This window comes from Geotrypetes seraphini, chromosome 7, assembly GCF_902459505.1.
Source record: "Geotrypetes seraphini chromosome 7, aGeoSer1.1, whole genome shotgun sequence".
In the NCBI taxonomy this organism is placed as follows: Eukaryota; Metazoa; Chordata; class Amphibia; order Gymnophiona; family Dermophiidae; genus Geotrypetes; species Geotrypetes seraphini.
This window is the reverse complement of record NC_047090.1, coordinates 120,408,704-120,425,918: the sequence shown is the minus strand read 5'-3', so window position 1 is coordinate 120,425,918 and position 17,215 is coordinate 120,408,704. Positions and strand designations below refer to the sequence as shown.

Genomic DNA, 17,215 nt, shown 5'->3' with positions numbered 1-17,215 from the left:
ATGGGTTACAAATAGCATATACGTTACATAGAACTTATATACCTTCAATAAATGATAAGAATCTGATTACATCCTGATTCTAGAAGCAGTGATATTACAGATATATGTTATATGGCGCTATTTTTTTAGAAACCGGTAGGCGCCCAAGCTCAGTTTAAAATGAAACAGTTAAAAAAACCACCAATACCGTTTTTATTGAATTAACTTTTCCAAATATAAAAACATTACACTTCCCCCTCCCCATTCGCGGTTTCCCTACTCCCGGGGGGAGAAGGAAAAAAACCCCCATATTTTTGTCTTCCCCCCCGGCATCCCGGCCTTACCTGGCTGTGTTGTGCAGGATAGCTGGGTGAGTCATTTGGGCTTTGTGTTCCATTTTGTGCAGGCCTCGTTATTTGGGACAGTCGCTTCGCTGTAGACACAGAGGCATCGGCGGCACAGGGAACGAGGGAGCAATTGTTTTCTGGCCGTTTGAGTTCGGGCATAGGGCGTGAACCTGTCCGTAGTAGTGCGCAGGAGCTGAATTCCGGCCTGCGGGATAGTGCGCTTTGCTGGTTGGGAGTGCTGGTTTTCGGGGCAGGAGCGATCTTCCTACGCTCCTGCCCCGTGCAGACAGCCATTAGGAAATGGCTGTGGGGAGTTCCCGTAGTCTCTCGAGAGACTACGGGAACTCCCCACAGCCATTTCCTAATGGCTATCTGCACGGGCAGGAACGTAGGAAGATCGCTCCTGTCCCGAAAACCAGCTAGACCACCAGGTAAGGCCGGGATGCCGGGGGAAGGCGGGGGTGGGTCAGAGCCAGATATTCGCGGTTTTTCGTCATTCGCGGACTGGCTCTGCCCCTATCCCCCGAGAATAACGAGGGAGAAGTGTACAAGAAGTTCAGTAATAGTACAGACAATGTAAAGTCATCCATGTGGTTTCTTCATGGAGACTTAAAGATGCAAATTGAAACCAAAAACAGAACAAACAACCCCCTCCTCCCCTCCCAAGCATTCCTGTGTCAAGAATTCAGCGGAGAACTATGGGTTCCGTGTGACAAACCATCCCAGACAGGGGCCCAGATGACTTTAAACCTTCTCCACTGACCTGACATACCTCTTTTTACATCCAAGTACAATTTTCTAATTTTAACAATGTAAACATTTCATTCCTCCAGAGAGTGATAGTAGGAGTTTCAGATTGTCTCCATTGTAAAAGAATACATTTTCTAGCCATTAAAGAAGCTTTTTGCAACAACAAATTCCTCCCCCCCCCTCTTGACAGTCCCAGAGAGTGAACCTGGAAAAAAAGAATAACATCCGCTCTCAAGGGGATCCTTTTATACAAAACGGTCTGTAAATATAATCCTACAAAGGACCAAAATGTTTGTATCCTCTTACAAGACCAAAACACATGAAGCAGACCAGCAGGAGTAGACTGACATTTAGGTCATCAAGCATGAAAAGCAAATCCAGAAATATAAGCACGATACGGGGATATACAGTATATAAGTGTAGGAGGAATTTATAGTGCTGTTCTTGGAGAGCAACTGATTGGATCAGATGTTTAAGATGTTTCATAAGATGACACAATCCATCTCCCGAGATCCATTCTTCAGGAGGAAGGTCCTGATTCCAAACCTCCGCCAAAGTATCATAATCCCAAGGGACACTAAAGCTGCCCAAACTGACCTGATAGAAAGATAAGATGGCTTTAGTTTGATGAGATAAAGTAAAAGTTTCCTGTACCATGTCAGCCATGTCCTTGTTCAGGGTGTTGGTGTCCAAAGACTGAATATAGTGTGAGTCCTGGCGATAATGGAGCCAGTCCCTCTCTTGTTAAGTGTCCCGCAACTTGTAGATCTTGGAAAGGAAGTGGTGTACCTTTATCAGACACCAAATCCCGCACATAGCATAGGCCAGGGGTGCCAAACTCAAATCACATAAGGGGCCAAAATCTAGAACACAGGCTGTCGTGGGCTGGATTTTTTATTAAGATACTTACCCCCTCCTTTGCTGATGCACAGCATGGGCTCCAGCACCAGTGGCGGCTCCGATGCTCACAGGACTTCTGTGAGCATCGGATCAATCGCCGCCGCCAAAACCCACACTGTGCGCCAGCAAAGGAGAAGGGTTAGTCTTAGTAGAAGTATAGGGATACAACCTCTAAAACTCCACGCTGGCTACAAAATAAATAAAGACTTTTCCTCTCTTTTAGGTCCTAGTTCACATTTGCTGTCTAACACCAGCTCTGGCATAATACACATTTCAAATTTGACATATTGTAATCACTAAATAGAAAATAAAATTATTTTTTCTACCTTTTGTTGTCTGGTCATTTTGCTTTTAGTCCCAGTTTCTCTTTCTGATTTTGTCTATCTTCTAATTCTCTTTCCAGTGTCTGCTGTCCATTTTTTTTCTCCTCTTCTCTCTTGCTCCAGTCCCTGTCTCCAACATATTGATTTTTCCCTTTCAACTTTTCTCCTTTTTTCTTTTCAGTTACCTATCAATTTTACATCTTCTCTTATTCTGTAGCTCTCCAATTTCCCATCTCACTCCTTTCCCAGTCAACTATTTCCTTCTACCTCTCTTCTTGGTCCAACATTTTGCTCCCTCTCTTTTCTATTGTTCTTCCCTCCGCCCTTGATGCTGAACAATGAAATGGAAGGAAAAAAAAAAAAAAGAAGAGATACTGCATCTCTCTTTCCCTTCTACCCCCAGGCCTAACATTTCTCTCTCCCTTCCATCTCCAAATCCAACTTCTCTTTCTTTCTCTTCCCAACTGCCCCCCCATCTTATCGCTCCCCCTGTCTGCCTGCCTCCCTCCTTCCCCCCAGGTCCACCATTTCTCCCTTTCTCTTCCTAACGGTTCTCCCTTCAAGTATCTTTTTCCCTCTTTCTCCACACTACCCCAGGTCCAACCTCTTTCCCTTCATCTTGCTCTCCTCAAAGCCCAGCTTGCCTTTCCCTCCAGCGCTGATCCCTCTCTCTTCACAGCCCAGCTTGCCTTTCCCTCCAGTGTCAGTCCCTCTCTCCTTACAGCACAGCATGTGTTTCCCTCCAGCGCCGGTCCCTGTCTCCTCACAGCCCGGCGTGTCTTTCCCTTTGGCGCTGGTCCTATGTCGCCGGCCAATCCGAGGAATCTGCTGGCCTCAGTGATTTGGGAGTGTTGTACATGGCTCCTCCTCCTGTTTTTCGCCTGCCGCGGTTTGTCTTCAATGATGTGCAACTTCCTCTTTCTGCCCGGGTGGACCGCAGCGGATGGAAGGCAGGAGGGGGAGCCATGGACAACACTGCCGAATTGCTGCCGAAGCCAGCAGACTTTCCGTCATGATGGTGATGTCGGATCGGCACGGGAGGACACGCTGAGTTCTGAGAAGAGGAAGTTCAGGAGCATTGCCGCGGGACACATAAAAAGGCCAGGCGGGTCAGAATCGGCCCGCGGGCCTTGTGTTTGACACATGTGTCATAGGCCATTATCCAGCCATCTTTTCAGGTAAGTTTTAGTAGCATCAGGATCAAAATCCAAGTTATCCCACAACGGCATGCGTTTACACAACCACTGCCAACATTGTCGTATAGATTTCAATAAGGGATAGGAAAAATCCTGTAAGGCTTTCGGGCATTAAGATAATAAATTAAGTATGTTGGAGACATTTATTGTTTCTCAAGAAGTATAGGAGTGTAGTACGGAAAAATTATGTTCTTACCTGTTAATTTTCTTTCCTTTAGATGCAGCAGATGAATCCAGAGACCAATGGGATAGCCCACATCTATCAGCAGGCAGAGATACAGAAACTGATTAACAGGTGGTCCTATTGGCTGGTACGCCTCCTGCATCTCCAGTATAGCTCCTTGCCCAAGCATCCGTAATCATCAATATGCTTAGCATGTAAAAAACTCCTTTCCCATAACAAATCCCAAAAGATAACAAAACCGAATACAACATCAACAACAACGGACTTCAAACGTTGCAAAAGAAAAAACCGACAGACAATATCCAGAAAAGGTGGGACTCTGGATTCATCTGCTGCGTCTAAAGGAAAGAAAATTAACAGGTAAGAACATAATTTTTCCTTCCTTAACAATAGCAGCAGATGAATCCCCAACCTTCTGCTATTCATTCTGAAGGGGTCTTGGCTTCCTCTAACTCCTCTTGAGGATTTCTCGTGAGTGGAGATTATGATCTCAGGTCAGGGGGCCTTGACAATTTTTTCAGGATGCTTGCGGCTTTTCCGGGTGCTTTGCATCTTCCTCCAGTTTCCGTTTCCTTCTTGGAGTCCCATGTCTTGAGCTTCCTTACATGTTTTTAGTTCTTCCGGAACTAAGGGACGTTATTCCATTTACTTCATGGTGCCTAGGACGGGGGATTTGGTCAGTCTGGGGCTGGTTCTCCTTCTGCTCTCTGTTTCTCTGCGTTGAACTTTCCGAGGAAACACTGAGAATGTTTTCCTTTTCACTATGGTCACTGACTCCGCACTTGTTTCGCTTGCCTCTTTTTGAGCAGCGCTCTCAGTTTTGACAGATGCTCTTTCGCCTAGCCAGGGCTTCCCAACCGAAACCCCAGTGTACAGAACACAAAACAGCTGTGGTACTCACGCAACTCAGAACCCACCTTGTATGCCGGAACAGACAAAACAAGCACAAGCAGTCAGACAGTGCCGAGTGAAGCCAGTAAACGTTGATTGGTCAGGACAAACAGGCCAGAATGCAGTATCTGGGTCTCTCTCTTTTTTTTTTTTTTGCAATGAAGGGAAAGAAGAAAAAATGGAGACCCAGGCAGACCCTCTATCAATGGAGGGAGGGTGAGGCAGGGACCTGAGGGGGCCTAGGTGTAACCCCTAAAGCCGGCACCGTTCAGCTGGACACCCCTGTCTCACTGAAGAAAAAACCTCAACAGGAGAAATAAGTGTCCAGTCACAGCCAGACTCCAGAAGCTAGTGGAATAGCGACCATCACCTGCTGGGAGATAGAGCATACTGGAGATGCAGGAGGCGTACTAGCCAATAGGACCACCTGTTAATCAATTTCTCTATCTCCGCCTTCTGGTAGATGTGGGCTATCCCATTGGTCTCTGGATTCATCTGCTGCTGTTGCTAAGGAATGAATGTTCTTTATCCAAAGTTTCAAGTTTATTTAAAATTTCTTATACTGCCCAATCAGCCTTCTAGGCAGTGTACAAATTCATAAAAACATAAAACATACAAACTATCAAATGTCTCATTAGGCAGGCAATATTATAACTCCATAAGTCAGGAAGTGCCAAACCTCCTCTTCCCACCGGCAAAAACAATTTTGTGAGTTTTATACAGGTTTCTTATTGTTCCAGAGAAATTTTCTTAAAATCTTCTGAAATTTTCCAAGGTCCCTATTAGTTACATACATTGGAAAAGTCTGCATCACATATACCCATTTTGGAAACAGTACCATTTTTAACAATGCTATGCAATCCCGTAAGGTCAAAGGATATTTGGTCCAAAAGGATAGAGAGTCCTGCGTTTTCCCCAATAAAACAGAAAAGTTTTCAGTATAAGTTTTCAATAAGTCACTGGTGATGTAAACCCCCAAATATTTAAGTCTATGTGCAACTTTCCATAGGGGAAGGGTGTAGACCAGGGGTAGGCAATTCCGGTCCTCGAGAGCCAGAGTCAGGTCAGGTTTTCAGGATATCCACAATGAATATGTATGAGATGGATTTGCATGCGCTGCCTCCTTGAGATGCAAATCTATTTATTGTGGATATCCTGAAAACCTGACCTGTCTCCGGCTCTCGAGGACCAGAATTGTCTACCCCTGGTATAGACCAATCTGCATAATTATACCAATTAAAAGGCAAAGCCTCCGATTTTTCCAAGTTCAGCACCAAACCTGACACACTCCCAGGTTGCTCTACTAATTGAAAAAACCCTCTGAAAAGAGCTCTAGGGTTGGGTCAAAAGCATAAGAATGCCATCAGGACATGCCAAACACGGCACCTCATCATTCCCCACTAGCATGTCCATGATGTTCCCATCCTCTCTAATATTCTGCAGCAATGGTTAACATAAGAATAGCCTTACTGGGTCAGACCAAAGATACATCAAGCCCAGTAGCCCATTCTCATGGTGGCCAATCCAAATCACTAGTACCAGGCCAAAACCCAAAGAGTACCAACATTCCATGCTACCAATCCAGGGCAACCAGTGGCTTGTCTCATGTTTTTCTCAATAATAGACTCTGGACTCTCCTTCCAGGAAATTGTCCAAATCCTTCTTAAAACCAGCTACACTATCCACTCTTACCACAACCTCTGGCAATACGTTCCAGAGCTTAACTATATTCTCTGAGTGAAAAAACATTTCCTCCTATTGATTTTAAAAGTATTTCCCCATCACTTTGAAGACTAGTCACCCAAGGCCCTACCTCAAGGAAGGAAAACCTGACACTGGAGCGCTTAACCCCCCCCCCCCAACTCCAACCCCCCACGTCCCTGTACAAACCAATCTCCACCAGCTCCTATCCCCTACTAGTTTCCCCAAGTGTCCCACTTCTCAGTGCACGTCCCATACCTCACCCCACTGGAAATACACCATAGGACTCAAAGCCTCACTCTGGGGTAGCCATTATCCACCAAATAAAGACCGCCATAAATAAACAGGTATAACACTTTGTCCCCATCACTCACCCACCCAACTCACATTCAAACTCCCTTCATCCACACCAAGCATACTAACAACATATTCTCCACAAAGCTCAGATCAACACAAACAACACAATCAACACAAACTCACGGCACTGCAACACGACCAATGTCCGGGTATGCTAGGAATCAAGAGTCCCCAGTTGGCTCCTCAGTAGATACTACCATGGCTGGTGCACTTCTGGTGGGACCACAACAATTCCTAAAGTGTTCACAAAAGGTGAGAGCTATTGCAGGAGAGTCAAAAGTTTGAAAACGGCCCTCTCGATGAATCTGCAAGCGTGTAGGATAAAGAAGCCCAAATTTAACGTTCTTCGCAAACAAAGCAGAACAAATAGGTGTAAATTCTCTTCTGCATGCCGTCACCATAGTGGAATAATCCTGGAAGCATAGAATCTTCTTGTTTTCGTACCACAGTCCTTTGCCCACCCGAATGGCCTGCAAAATTGCTGTTTTATGGGCAAAATTCAAAATTTTGAAAATGACCACTCAGGGCTGGAAGCCTTCCAGGCCCTTAGGCCCCACTCTGAACTTCCCATGACAAATGTCCAAAGAGAGTGATTAAGGGATCCAGGTCTCCAAAATTCAATGAGTTCTGCACCAAGCGCAAATTATTTCTCCAGGCCCTATTTTCCAAGTCATCCACTTCTGGATAAGCAAGGCTAGTTGTTTTTCCATCCTACTACTGAGCACCTCTGAGTTTGAGGCCCATACTGTCGATGCAGTGCCAATTTTATCAAAGAATTTTGCAGCTTTTATCCATTACGGCCTCGACTGCAGCCGTGACTTCTACAATTATCTCTGCTGTCCACGCGGAGCTGACCGACAGGCTAGGAGGATTTTGCTTCGATGCCATCTTGGTTTCAGCTGACTTGCCACGATTGCACTCCTTGTGGACTAGTTTGAGATCATGTAGAGAATCGCCAATACTCCAAAAAGTGCACTACACTAGGTACCATAAGCAAGTATGCAGGGGTCCAAGTCTCAATTAAAAGAGCAGATTATAGCTAATGATAGGGGATTCGAGAAAGGGAGCAGAGCTACTCAGTGTCTGCTCAACCCAGGACGTCACCGAAGTCCTCAAAAAATACCCTTATAAAGGTTTAACCCATGTGCTAAATACATTTTTGCCACAGCTAGAATATGGCCAATTTCCTATTTTTTCTATTAATGGTCATGTGCTAATGTTGCCTAGTGTGCGGCTATTTTGCTAACTAGTTAGTGCACAGTAATGCAGATGCACTAACAGATTAGTACAGAAATACCTACTCTCCGCTCCCCAAGACATGCCTCCTACTAAAAATTTTACATTTTTTAGTGTGCAAGTAGTGCACCCAGATTTGGAATTTATCACAGGATGCCCAAGTGCATCCTGCAATAAGTCACTTTAACAAGCACTAAGTGTGTCCTCTTAGTAATTTTGCATAGACACTTATGTAGTGCACTTTGATGCCCCAAATATTCGTTCAGATATGTTAAAAACTATAGAAGTGAGTTTCTGAATTTTTGGGTTTTGTTTTTTTAATAGAGCTTATGTAAAAACTTTTAAAGCAAAAATAATTGGCTATCCTGCAACCATCTAACTGGCCATGGTGAGAATGGCTGGTGCCAATGACATTAAGGTTCGGGTCCAGAGAATCCTCTCACCACAATTTTTCATAGGTTATCATTTCTTACATCTATTATACATTTTTCATTATAGTTTTTATTATATTGTTAAGTAGCAATATAGAGTCATACAGCTGCATGTCATTTACATAACAGGCTTACAGATATTATGCAAGTAAGTGGACATACGTGGTACAGCCCTCACCTGCTTGAGGATTATCCGGGTTTTTATCTGGGTGACAGGTCAATGCCTTCTGTCTGTATGCCTTCTTAATCTGTAACACAAAGTAAATGTTTCTTTGTGAGATCAACTCTTCAAATGACTGCTAATGCTATGCTCTATTGACAAGCATTGTTTTCTAGTATTTTATACAAAAAGCCTTAAGCAAAAACATACAGTAAAAACTTTTCTAGGTAGTTGAGAAAAGAATCATTTGGACTGCTAGACAACCAAGGGGTAAAAGGGATGCTCAGGGAAGACAAGGCCATAGTGGAGAGATTAAATTAATTCTTTGCTTTGGTCTTTGCTGAGGAAGATGTTGGGGAGATACCAGTGCCAGCAATGGTATTTAATGTTGATAAGCCATAGAAACAAACAAAATATCTGCAACACTGGAATTGGTAAATTTCACAAAATGAACAGTAGCAAATCGCCTGGACTGGATAGTATATATCCCAGAGTGCAGAAAGAATTGAAAAATTAACTTGCAGATATTGTTAGTAATTAGTAATTTATCTTTAAAATCCAGCATGGTACCAGAAAACTACAGGGTGGCCAACGTAACATCGATTTTTTAAAAAGGGTTCCAAAAGTGTTCCGGTGAGACCGATGTCAGGCAAAATGGTACAATCTATTATAAAGACCAAAATGACAGAACACATACATAAGCATGGATTAATGAAACAAAACCAACATGGATTTAGTCAAAATAAATTTTGCCTCACCAATCTACTACATTTCTTTGAAGGATTGAATAAACATGTGGATAAAGGTGAGCTGGTCGATATTGTATATTTATATTTTCAAAAGGCATTTGACAAAGTACCTCATGAAAGACTTCTGAGGAAATTAGAAAATCATGGGACAGGAGGTAATGTTCTATTATGAATTAAGAACTGGTTGAAAGACAGAAAACAGAGAGAAGATTTAAATGGTCAACATCAATGGAGAAGGGTACATAGTGGAATTCACAATCTATACAGGCATTTCAAGAGAAAAAAAATCTACTCTAGTTACTCAAATATTCTCTCTCTTTGTTCACTATTCTTTTTTTGCTTTTAATGTAGTCTTAATGCAAGTGAAAAAACCTTCTTATACCCGGGCCAGCAATCCTCAACTGCCCAGGACAATAGGAGGAAAAACCTCAGATCCCCCAGTTGTTAGACTTTGCCAGCAAACTTGAAAGGGAAAATCCTCATTGGTTAAAAAACCTTCAACCTTCTATCTGTTAATTCAAGTTTCTCTTATTTTTTAACTTTCCTTATCAAATATATCAGTCATTTAGTTTAAATAATTTATCACAAGTACTTAGCTTGTACTAAAAAATGCTGAATGCTCAATGTGAATCACATGTTCTTAAGACCTCCTTGGTAGTCATAAGATAAAGTTCTAGAACTTTATCTTATGACTACCAAGGAAGTCTTAAGAACATAAGAATTGTCATACTGGGACAGATCAAAGGTCCATCAAGCCCAGCATCCTGCTTCCACCAATGGCCAAACCAGGTCTCAAGTACCTAGCTAGATTACTGAGGTCTTGGCTGCATATTCCTCCCAGTGCTCCCCTCTCCTGTTCTCCACTTCTATGGCCCCTGCACACCTCCTCCTCCTGATACTGACTTTTCCCAATCTCTTCCTTCACCGCAAACCACTTAACCCCCCACCAACTTGTTACTCAATTTTTGAATTCATCACTCCACTCTCCTTTTAGTCTACTATCCTCTTCTGAGCACTAAATCTTCAAGACTTTCTCCCTTCTCAGCCATCCCCACTCTTCCTGTGTGCATCTTGTCCATGGTGCCGCAGGCCCCTTCCCCCATGCCTCACCTATTCCCCAGGGGTGACAACTTCTGGGAACCCGAAGCACTTACCGGGCTAGAATGAAATAGACTTCCAGGAATATTGTCAGGGCATGCCACTAGCACTGCTTCCTCATCATTCTGCATCTGACCCACTGGGAAACCATCAGCACTTCCAGGGTTGGGAAGACAGAAGGCCATCACAATCTCAGTTTATCCCAGAACAGTCAACTACAGTACCACTCCTCCATTAGTCTGAGATGACACCTGACTCGCTGTCATGAATATGGATCTTGAGGAAGGGCTCTCTGTCCCACATGAAATGGAACTCTTATTAACTAACTGATGTCAAGACGCTATATGCAGGCCTTCCTTGCATTTCATTTTCCAACCTGCCAAAGTTTCATTTATTAAAGAAGCAGGCTGAAGTCCTGCTGGACAACAAGGCTTTGCTGGAAGAATACATGTATTTGAACTTGGATCATGTGAGCAAGAAGATATACGGTTTCTGTTACAGAAAAGCATAGCAAAACAAGCCTGTATGTAAAGATATAGGCATCAGACCTTAGGAATGTACTGAACTTTTTACCTAGGCCGGACCTGACACACTAGCTAACACAAAAAACAACAACTTTAGTTTGCCAAATAAGGAAAAGACAGAATTACAGAAATGACTGTGGAATTGTGTATGGATTGGTCATTTATGGATAAGCGCAGCTATGGTTACCAGGATATGATAGGACAAGGCAGATAGCAGCATCTTTGCAAAATGACGAGACAAGTTTTGATTGGCATAAGAGTAAAGGGTGTAACCATGAGAGAAGGTTATAAAAATCGATGCATGTCTTTGTGCAAGCTAGGGATGATTACTTACAGCTAGATATTTTTTGCCTTGGCATCTACATGTACCAATCCCTCCAATGTATACCAATTGAGACAATATCTTTTGCTAAATATATTTTGTGCTGTTACATTTTCATTTTCTGCTTAAATAAAATAGTTTGATTTTGAGTAGTACATTGCATATGTGTGGTTTTTGGAGTCAACTGGTGAAGGGCTTTGGCAGTGAGCTCTTCACTCTCCACCCTGTCCCCCCTCCCTCCTCTGCCAGGCTCTGAGCCCAGCCTCCCTCTCTCCTGATGTCATACAGGCCTCCACCAGGCTTGCCTGATGGGCCGAACAAGAGGGATTCCTCCAGTCTCCTGTCTGACTGTCAATTATTTTACCTCCATCCTGCCTTCCGCTGCATGTCTTTTTGAATCCCTGGTGGTCCAGCGGTGTACTGGGCATGAGCAAGCTTTTTGCGCTCCTGCCCGGTCCCTGAGCCACTCCCTGAATGGCTGCCACCAGTTCTCACAAGTCCCGCGAGAACTGGTGGCAGCCATTCAGCAAGCGGCTCAGCACCAGGCAGGAGCGCTAAAAGCTCACTCCTGGACCACAAGAACTCACAGCAGCCAGAGGGGCTCAGCGTGGAGCAAGAGCACGGAAAGCTTGCTCCTGCTGGTACACCGCTGGATCACCAGGGATTCAAAAAGGTACGTGGGGGGAGGCAGGAGGGAAGTATAAAACTTGTCAAAGTCAGCCAGGAAAGGAGGGATCCCTTCTGTTCCAACCCACCAAGTCATATGATAGGCTGGTGGAGGCCTGCAACAAGTCCAGGAGGGTGGCGGGTGGACGCTGACCAAATATAAAATGAGACCTTCATTTCTGGGCCATTTTTGGGCCCAAAAATCTCATCTTATATGCGAGTATATACACTGTTCTGAAAATCATCTACACAAAGTAACATAGATATGAAGGACCTTGGCAACATCCACCATTGTAGGCTGAAACTTATAAGATTTAAAATATTCAAACTAATGCCATCAAGTCACTTTACTCTCCCACTATATACAAATTATACCATTCTACTGCTTGCTGCTAAGCACTGGCTCTTGGTTATCAAATTCACTTGAAAATCCTTCTACAGAGGTCTTCTTTATTTAGCTAACCACCTTTTTCCAAATATCCTCAGTCTGACCTAGCAGAACCATACATCAAAAGTTGTGCCATTTGATCTTCCATCTCACTTTCTATTATGAATTGATGTGCCATAGCCCCTTTGGAGTACCCTGCCTAATGTATCTTCAAACTGAATCTCCTGTCTGTCCTCTTCTTTTTTCCTTCCTGCAGCCTTCTATTTAAGTTTTGCTACTTCTCTTGACCCCTATTGTCATGTGATGGGTTTTCCTGTTTCTTTCTTTAGCCTGTTTTTTTGTTTCTTATTATTGAATTTTGGATTTAGCTTTTTCACTAGTAGCTCCAGGTGAGGTACATTCAGGTATACTACCATAGATACTTTCCCGTCCCTGGTGGTCACAATCTAATTTTGTACCTGAGGCCCAAAATCACAAGCAGCAGCAGTGGGATTTGAACTTACTCCTCCATGAAAGTAAAACTTGTTTAGAAAGGGCTTAAGGTAACTTTAAAAAAATCTGTGATCACATTTTGCAGTAACCCTACTCAAATGAGTGTGTGGCAGGAACTACTAGTTTCCTAAATTAATATTACAGGATTTTCCCAAAAGCCTGCTCAGAAAAAATAAAGTAAAATGGGAGATGAACAGCATAGTTAAGAGTGTATTTTAGAACCTGAAAGATAAATAAATGGAAAAACATGAGAATCAGCCCAACATTTGAGAACGGACAGATTTTAATGTTTGAGAACATACACAGTGCCACAGCGCCATCTAGAGAACAAACATCCCATAAACACTGCTTAACTATTTTGTACTAGTGCTGCCCGATTTCCAATTCGAATCAATTCACCAATTCGAATCAATTCGTTGATAAAAAATAACGGACTCACCGATTCAAGTCAGCCCGACCCATTTGGGCTTTCCCTCTGCTGCCGGAGTCATTCCATCTAATCCTTCCTGTTTTGCGAAACCGGAAGTTACATCAGAAGAAAGGACTTTGGCAACGGGAGCACTGAGCGGACCTCAAGCAGATTGGTGCTGGCGGCAGTAAAGGTAATATTTATATTTGATGGCTAGCTCTCTCCTTTCTCCTTCTCGGAAGCATTTCTCCTCTCCTTCCCGCAATTCCACAGTATAAATAAAAGGATCTCTCTCTGTTCTCTTCTTTTCTGAGGCCATATAGTAATTGGGGGAGGGGGAGGCTGGGACATTTGCTGTGGGGACTGGGAAGCTGAGAATCGGGCATGGGGGCTGGGGAAGCTTTGGGTATGATTTGCTTTGGGTAATTAAATCCATGTTTCTAACTAATTTTACAGCTGTTATGTTTGGATGTTCCTATTTTTGACATGATATTGCCTTGGTTAAATAAAATGTTTAAACTTAAAAAGCTATGTCATTGAAAGTGAATCGAATTAAAAAAAAAAATAATAATAATAATAATATCGATTCAACAGGGTGAATCAAATCAAAATTTTTTTTCCTGAATTGGGCAATACTATGTTGTACAAATGAGAAAGACTCAATGGACTCAATGGCCGATTATTCAAAGTTTCTAAGGCAAAACTGTTTCAGGTAATTATGAAACACCCCAACTTGTTCTGTTCTCATGTGTTAACAAAGCAGATTCACAGAAACACAGTCAAATTTGGTAAAACAGGAATGATGAACACAAGTGAAATTAAAAGTAACAAAATAGTGTAAGTAACAAAATCTCAAGTTTGATGCTAAGCCACCATCCCGCCATGATGAAGCCATACCTGCGGGTATCCAGAAGCCCACACACGCTACAAAGATAAGTTTTTCTAAATAGCTCAATGTTGACTGCCTATTTGCTTACTGCAAATTGCTAACTGCTCTGACATTTTGCTAACTGCTTATGTGTTTTATCAGCAACTTTACTGTGATTAGTACTAACGGGACATTTACTTTACTAAGCAGGAATACCGGGAGGTTTTTGTGCCAATGATATAATTTACCCTCTCTAGTTAGAGAAGAGTTCTTCAGCTTTTCCTCCTTTGACAAGGTGTTGCATGCTGTTATTTCATCCATTTAGATTATTTGCAGCTCATATTTTTCAATATTAGAACCCCTCTATTCTATAAACGGTGTTTCATGATTGACATGCGATGGACAGCCATTTTTAAGGCGGCTGCCAACAACAGTGCTATTTATAAAATCCAGGCCTATGGGTTTTATTGGTTGGATTTGATTTTTATGGTTTGTACTAATATGCTTTCATTCATCTTTAAGCTTTAAGTTTATTACCAGAAAGATTGAACAATTGGAGAATTTTAACAGACAAACTTGAGAGTCCTACATTGTTCTACAATTTTAGGAATCCTTGTGGATGTGTTTAAAAAGTTTCTTCAGGAAAATTTTAACTTCCCCTTAGATGCTAATCCTCCTATTAATAAATCATACTACTTGTCACTTTATAATAAAAAGAACAACCCAGGGAACCAATATTTAGACCAGTTTGGGACTCAAGATCAGCTGCAGCAACAAGATAAGGATTTGCAAGATACTCGTATTACAGCTATTTTGGAAGGTTCTCTTTCTGAGGTACTGGAACATGCAACCTTGATTGTTAACTTTGTCTTTGAACAAAATCTAAGTGCCATTATGAGGTTCTACTTTAAAAACAGTAGAATGGCTTTCTTTAGGCTGCAGATTTGGTTATGTTTCAATCATATATATTTGAAATTAACAGGTCCAACAACTCTCAAGCAAAATAAGAGGACTGACCACAGCTTCCAAGAAAAAAAGCAAGAGAGCAGTAGTGCGGTACAGTTCCTGCAAACAAGACCCACATTTCCACAATTTTAAGACCTTACCCAACCCAATCCCTACCTCCCAAACCCACCCCCCAAAACCCACTCTGCACATCCCAGGAAATGAGGAAACTGGTGATGGAATTCAAAAAAGCGTGGGATAAACATAGGGGATCTCTAATTAGAAAACGAAGGATGTAAATTTAAAAACTAAGGCTGGTACTGGCCAGACTTGCACGGTCCGTGTCCCATATGTGGTGATTTGGTGTAGGGTGGGCTGGGGAGGGCATCAATGGGAACTCCACTAACTTTGAACATGAGGATTTTACTGGCCAGACTTTATGGTAAATATCCTGCAAACAGGATGATTGGATAGGCTGGAGTGAGCTTGGACGGCAACTTCAGCATTTGAAACCTAGGACAATACAAGGTGGACTTTACAGCCTATGACCCAGAAATATTAAAGAAGAGACAGGAATATATGATTAAATTAACTAATGGGCAAACTGGATAGACCATTCAGGTCTTTATCTGCCATCATTTATTATGTTACCCTTCTCCATTGAGAATATTGACCATTTAAACCTACTCTCTGTTTTCTGTCTTTCAACCAGTTCTTAAACTATAAAAGGACATTACCTCATATTCCATGACTTTCTAAATTCTCAAAGTCTTTCATGAGGTACTTTGTCAAATGCCTTTTGAAAATCTAAATACAAAATATCAACCAGTTCACCTTTATCTACATGTTCATTCACTCCTTCAAAGAAATGCAGTAGATTGGTGGGTGAGGCAAGATTTCCCTTGACTAAAACCATGTTGGCTTTCTCTCATTAATCCATGCTTACTGTTGAAGATTTCTGGAATTTACAGGTGTGACAGTTGTTACCGATGATATGAAAACTGAGATTGTGAATGAATCAAACTTAAGTGAATACATTAAAAAATACAGTTATCTGCACATTGCATTGGAAACTCGGCCTTGTAATAAATAGATTTAGCTAGCTCATAGATTGGCATTCCCTGTCTAAATTGATGATTCTACATTTCAGCTAATGCTAGAAAGTTCAGAAGATTGATTTTGTGACTCTTAAGAGACATAGACCATTGTTCACATACATCTATGGGATAAGGTTCTCAGAGGAACAGGAAATTTGGGTGTTTTACAGAGAATCTGTTTCTTATAGATTAGAAAATACAATACTACTTTGAGGAAGTAGGACTTTGTAACTGACATGATTGATACTTGGAAAGGTCAAAGATCAAAACTGATTTAGGAAGAAAAGTGAAACACTGCCACCTGCTGGGTTTAAAAACTTAACAGAATGGACTTTTAATGTTAACATTGACGTTAGGCATTTTTGGAAAGGAAGTCATATGATCAACTGTACCATTGTATTCTAAAGCAGTGTTCTTCAACCTTTTTACACCCGTGGACCGGCAGAAAAAAAAGAATTATTTTGTGGACCAGCAAACTACTAGGACTAAAATTTAAAAACCCCATTTCCGCCCCATCTCCGCGAGCTCAGTCCCCACAAATCATCTGATCCCATCCACACAAGTCTCAGTTATGATTTTATATTGAATGTATTTTATTAAAGTATAAAAAGAAACAATATTCTGTACAATTGTCATTTTATAAATACAAATAATTCAGAGCAGGATCAACAAAACCCCTGTCTCCCCTCCTCTTCACATATATCCCCTCTACTATCAAGAAAACTGAACAAGCCAAATTATTACAGAATGCTACACAGAAATATCATGCTAACAGAATACTGCAGTCACACATGACAGGAATAGTTTTAGGGGAGTGCAACTAGGGCAACTGCCCCCTGGTCAGAGAGCTACCTAAGCCAGCTGGAAGCTAAAGAAGCACTGCCTGGGTTTTGCAGTCCCCAGTTATGTCTAACACCAGCTGTAGCAGGATATATATTTCAAATCTGATATATTCTAATCACAAAATAGAAATAAAATTATTTTTTTCTACCTTTTGTCGTCTCTGGTTTCTGCTTTCAATCTTCTTTTCACTCTCTTCCTTCCAGCGTCTGCCCTCTCTGTCTCTTCAATCCAGCATCTGCCCCTTCCATCCACCGTCTGTCTTCTCCCCCTTCCATATGGTATCTGTCTTCTTTCTATGCCCCTCTCCCCTTTCCATCCAGCTTGTGCCCCCTCTCTCCTTTTTACATGATTCATTCCAA

At 42.1% G+C, this 17,215-nt stretch overlaps 1 protein-coding gene across 2 annotated transcripts in view; it reads right to left on the bottom strand.

Moving 5' to 3' along the window:
* The window catches only part of DNAJC17 (DnaJ heat shock protein family (Hsp40) member C17), a 130,714-nt gene that overhangs the window by 101,244 nt on the left and 12,255 nt on the right, over positions 1-17,215 (bottom strand). For both annotated transcript variants that reach the window (XM_033951593.1, XM_033951592.1), the window contains exon 2: positions 8,474-8,543. In XM_033951593.1, the coding sequence (XP_033807484.1) occupies positions 8,474-8,543 (70 nt within the window). The remainder of the gene's footprint in view (positions 1-8,473; positions 8,544-17,215) is intronic.